This window comes from Cryptomeria japonica, chromosome 9, assembly GCF_030272615.1.
Source record: "Cryptomeria japonica chromosome 9, Sugi_1.0, whole genome shotgun sequence".
Taxonomy (NCBI): Eukaryota; Viridiplantae; Streptophyta; class Pinopsida; order Cupressales; family Cupressaceae; genus Cryptomeria; species Cryptomeria japonica.
In genome coordinates, this window is record NC_081413.1 from 135640475 (window position 1) to 135645934 (window position 5460).

Genomic DNA, 5460 nt, shown 5'->3' on the forward strand with positions numbered 1-5460 from the left:
TCCTTACATACTAGATTATGAGGTTTTACAATCTTAGGTAAATCCCTTACTTCCTTAGATGAACTGATCTTTATAATGCAATCAAAATTCACATGACAAAGTCTTTTATGCCATAACCAACTTTCATCAATATGTGGAATCAAGCATATCTTTTCATTGTTATTCAAATGAAAGATATTACCTCTAGTCTGATTACCAGTTGCAATCTCCAAACCAATTTTATTCATGATTTTGCATTTACCATTCTTGATTGTAACTGAAATCCCTTTTCAACTAATTGACCAACACTCAAAATATTATGCTTCAAACCTTCAACATAATAAACGTTGTCAGTATTGTGCTTACCATAAAAAGATATAGTGCCTTTTCCTTTGATTAAATAAGATTTATCATCCCCAAATCTTACTAGACCTCCATTGTATTCCTGAAAAGATAAGAATTTATTTTTATCAGCAGTCATATGATGTGAACATCTGGAATCTATAATCCATTCATCCTTTTCTTTAATTTTAGCTGGTAGGGCTTGCTCTACCAGTGGAACAGTAGGCATCGGTTGATCTTCTTTTATTGCAACAAAAGCCCATCAATTGTTTGTCGGTTCTTCATCATAATCATTAGTAACTTCTTCATCAGCATAGTAACATGATTTGTCTCTATTCTTCTTAAATCTGTATCTCTGATATTCAGGGTTAGGTTTATATGTCCTTTTAGGTTCTTCTCTCAATCTCGCATGTCTATCAAGACATCTAGATGCCATATGACCAACTTTATTGCAGTTAAAACATTTAAATGGTGCTTTACCTTCATACTTACTTCCAATAGGACCTTTAGGCATTTTCCTTGCAAATAGTGCTTCCAGTTCTTCGAATTCTTCATTTTCCTTTCTGATATCTTCAAGTTTTCTTGCATAAAGTGCTTTCCAATTAGATTTGTCAGATGATGCTTTAGATGATGATGCTTTGAAGACTAAATCTGTTTTAATTGTAGCAACATGACCAAATTCCTCAAGCTCAAATGTTGAAAGTTTTCCAACCAAGTTATCTCTAGTAACTGATGTATTAGGCATTGTTATCAACTCATTAATAGCAATTACTTTCATTTTGTATGCTGGTGGAAATTCTCTTAAAACTTTAGAAACAATTTCATCTTCACTCAAGGATCCTCCACAACATTGTATTCCCAAAACAATCTCATTAACCCTTTCCATAAAAGCAAAAATTCTTTCATCTTCTTCCATTTTCAGATTTTCATATATGACCCGGAGGCATTCCAGTTTTCCAATTTTGATAGTAGTGTCACCTTCATTCAATGTCTTCAATTTATCCCAAATAGCTTTAGCAGTAGATCGGTCTGATAATCCCATGATTTGCTGATCTGACAAGGCGCTCAAGAGTGCTTCTCTTGCTTTGCAATCATTCTCTTGATCCTTACCCAATGTTGTGGATTAGTTTGATTCGGTGTAGGACCAACATAGTCATTCTTTGTAATAGCCCATATGTCTCTTCCAATGCAATTTGCATGTGTCTCCATTTTGATCTTCCATATACCATAGTTAGTTCCATCAAGTTTTGGACTGTCCTTCCTGAAAAAGTTTATTGCCATAGAATCTCCTCAAGCTATCCTTTTGCAAAAAGAGGACTTAGCTCTGATACCAATTGTTATGACCTAGAGGCAACTGAGAGGGTGGGGATGAATCAGTTGTCAATTAATTTCAAACCAAATATAACTTAATCAAACTTGATACTTGATACCGGTAAACCAAACTTAATGTCGGTTGACAAATTAGCAGTCAATATTAATACCGATGAAACTCAATGCATAAAATAGAAAGAGAAACAAGATCCACAACACATAACACAGAGATTTGTAGGTGGAAACCCTATAAGGGGAAAAACCACGGTGGGAAACCTTACCCACAATCAGATGATACTACTGCAGATAGTATGTGTATACAAATGGGGTTTGCACATGCAGAAAGGCCAATTGCTTAGAGCTCACTGCTCAATCACAAAATAGGAGTCACACTGACTACAATTGGATGGTTAAATCCAATGATAATGTACTACTCAAAGTAGCATCTCCAATGCTAGATTCAGTATCGGTTAAGCTCTGATAATCACCTTCAAACCTTCCTTGAACCTTCTCTATGGTCTGCTCATATGATCTTCAATATTCGCACATACAATGTTACAAAACCTTATACCATATACCGTTATCTTCCTTCTACCTATTACATCATCTCACAAATGAGATCTTACATATATACCAAAACCTAAGACCAAATGTGTAGGTCGGCTTACCAAGAATATTAGAATTAAACCAATTACAAATAAGTCAAGATGCGATGCATCATGTTGGCTCAATAGATTTACAACAATATCCAATTAATTAAATCATCTCTATAACGTGCCATGGTGATTTGGAATAGATAATGCATGCCGGTCCATAACCTAGACCAATTTACTGGTAACAACAAATATGTCAACCCGATTAGACCAATCACCAAAATACCAAAACAAAGTATCCAAGCCATGTCTTCGACATAACCAAGTGATCTCCAGATGATAACAAGTCATTCTCAGTACCTGTATACAATATAACCTGACGGTGAGTGATATAGTGGTGACTGTGCATAAGTCACTGAACTTGTCAGTGAACATAATGTGTCGGTTCAACATAACCAAAGATCTCGAGAAGGATAAGTGTTGACATCAATGACAAAACCAATGCAACACATCTATAATACCAACACTATTGTCACTATTTAGTGATTGCATGTTAGAGTTATCTCATCCTCACCGAACAAAGGAAGAAAAAAATTAGAAACATTAACCCCTCAAATGAGTAGGGTTAGAAAGAATTACTTTTCTCCCAACTTTTTTCTCCATGTGGACACTAGCTATTTGACTTCATCTCCTTTTTAATAGGTAGAAACATTGATATCTTGTTAAATCGCATAGCATTGTTACTAAAAAATGGTCCATAAATGATATTTAAATCTCATTGGATCCCTTTGGATTTAAGCCAGTTTGATTGACTCATTGTTGTGTATGTTGAATCTTACACAGTTATTTAAGGCTATTTGTTTATTTTGTAGGTAGGTTTTATTGGTGTGCTATCATGTTTGCATTAATTTCATGATTGAAGGTTTGACTATAATACTAATACCTAAAACACTTTTTGTAAAAAGTTAAGACAATTCAACAAACCCATCTTTACCCTAAATCAAATACAATATATAACTAAGATAAAAGACCACCTTAACAATAAAACATGGTTGATGGATGCAAATTTTTTTTACAATAAAGAAAATAAAAAATACCATCCACATATGAAATTGAACACTTTATCCTTTCTTCTTACACTTATTAATTCTCGATTCAAACACAACTCAATACTTAAAATCAAAAAATAGATTCCAACTTGTCAAAGAAACTCCTCATGAGGTGCTGTTACAAATATAAAGCAAAACATTTGTATTTATCGTGATATCCGACATATCCTTGTCCTTCTCAAAACATCTTTTCTATTTACATAATAAAATAAGCTTTCCTTTAGAATTCTTATCATAGGAAAGTTTGAATCCAAACCAGGTTAAATTTTTTATTTAATCATATATATACAATAAGATATATCAAGTTCACACTTTACATATTGAACTTGAATGCCAATTTCTCTATACAAGCATGAACAACCCAAAGACTTCACTACAGTAACATATTGAAGCATAAAACATACATAGTACAAGACAACACTCCGTTTCACTTAACAACCTTAGAGTATATTTCTACCCTCCCTTCACACCATGGAAGATAAGTTTTGATGACATGTGTATTGAGAAAGAACTATGTACTCTATGGGCCGTTGTGATGTTGGGTATAGATATAATCTGTATGAGCTTCTAGAAATCTTCGATCTAAGCATTCTTCTCCATCATTATCTTCACAATCCTTCCAACCCCCGGATTGATCTTGTTGCACCTTTCCAACCAACTGTAATATAATCCACCATTGAAAAGGAAACTAAGATGATATTGATGGAGAACAAAAGGAGGATTAGAGTTTTAAAAGGCAGATTTCAATTATGAATCAAGAAGCATTTATATCAAAACTTACATTTTGCTTCATCTCCATTTGATTTTTGGGCAGCAAAGTGGAAACTTTTACACCACCTGGAGGACACAACAGAATGATTAAAATTTGGAGAAAGATATATACTTAGGATTACTTTTAAAATAGTGCTATGCTCAAATGTTAAGTAATCAAATATAGTAAACTGGTAATGTCTTGTAATATTGATAAATTTAAATAATCAGTATGCTGCTGTTTGTTTTTTATATATTAAGTAGGGATGATAAGGGTCTAAAATTTTTTTTTGTAAAAATCAGAGGCAAAAAAAGTAGAGCCCACAACAGAAAAAGTAGAAATACACCAGCGAAAGGGCAATTAAGTGAAAAAAATGATACTAAAAAAAGTAATAGAACAGCCAAAAAAAATCAACTAGATCTAAGACTATAGAGGTTAATAAGAGCATTCCATTCATGAGCATGGAAGTTCAATTTTTCAGTCCTATCATGCTTATCAGCAGTATGTTAACAATCTTCGTGATTGTTCAATGGTCTGGGTTCTTTTAAAATCCTTGTTTATTTTAATCAGTATATATCAAAATTTCAATTAACAATAAACGTGGATTTTATTTTTCTTTAAAAACATGTCGTTTGTTTCAATAACTAATTTACTAGATACAGAAAAAAAATGTCTAATAATAGATCATGACTGTGATCCAAAACATTGATTGAAAATATATACAAATAAAACAAAAAATACTATCATACATCCAGAAAAAACATACCTTTGTCAAAAGAACATCTAACCATAACAGATGCCAGGAGGAGAATGATACATAGCCTGAGCAGCCACACCCATCCTTTTTGCACTGAATTTCCATACAATAAAGTAGCCATTTTCTGTTCAAACAAAGTGAGTGAAATTGAAGATATGAAAGTATATGACGGATCTGATATTCTTACAGAAAGTAGCTAACACATTGCTTTCAAATAGACGCTTCTTTTCCCTATTAGGGAGAATTCAAGCACCATTTCTTAAAATATAAAAAGTCCACTATATTTGTTGAGTACGGTGAAAACAACGTGGGATCCTCCAATAATCAATAGGAAGTGTGCACACAGATCCAACTGGTAAACAAACATTTCACCAAGAAAAAAAAACATGCATGTCTTTGATAGGCATAAATATCAATAATTGGAAGAATCGAGAAGCAAAAGAGGGAAGACGTGGAGTTTCAGAATTGGATGAAATTTGGGTAAATCCTATCATTGTTTGACAAAGTAAATACGACGTTCTCGCCTGCGCAACCTTTCACATCTTTCCAACATATGGGATGCAAATTTTTCAATGCAAATAGGAAATGTACGCTCATTTGGATTGCAATCGCTCATAT

The 5460-nt window shown here is 33.2% G+C and overlaps 1 protein-coding gene across 1 annotated transcript; it reads right to left on the reverse strand.

Moving 5' to 3' along the window:
• Positions 1 to 3626: 3626 nt before the first annotated feature.
• Positions 3627 to 4976, reverse strand: LOC131055950 (phytosulfokines 5). Its single transcript, XM_057990266.2, has 3 exons — positions 4852 to 4976; positions 4116 to 4171; positions 3627 to 3992 (listed from the first exon to the last, which is right to left on the reverse strand). The coding sequence occupies exons 1-3, from the start codon at positions 4961 to 4963 to the stop codon at positions 3855 to 3857; spliced, it is 306 nt and encodes a 101-aa protein (XP_057846249.2). The 5' UTR covers positions 4964 to 4976; the 3' UTR covers positions 3627 to 3854.
• Positions 4977 to 5460: the final 484 nt, after the last annotated feature.

Bases quoted from the DNA above. Each gene is read 5' to 3' on its own strand.
- LOC131055950 (XM_057990266.2), bottom strand. From the start codon at position 4,963: ATGGCTACTTTATTGTATGGAAATTCAGTGCAAAAAGGATGGGTGTGG. The intron at 4,172-4,851 runs GTATGTTTTTTC...TGTGTCCTCCAG, and splicing joins TAGATGTTCTTTTGACAAAG to GTGGTGTAAAAGTTTCCACT. The intron at 3,993-4,115 runs GTAAGTTTTGAT...ATTATATTACAG, and splicing joins AAATGGAGATGAAGCAAAAT to TTGGTTGGAAAGGTGCAACA.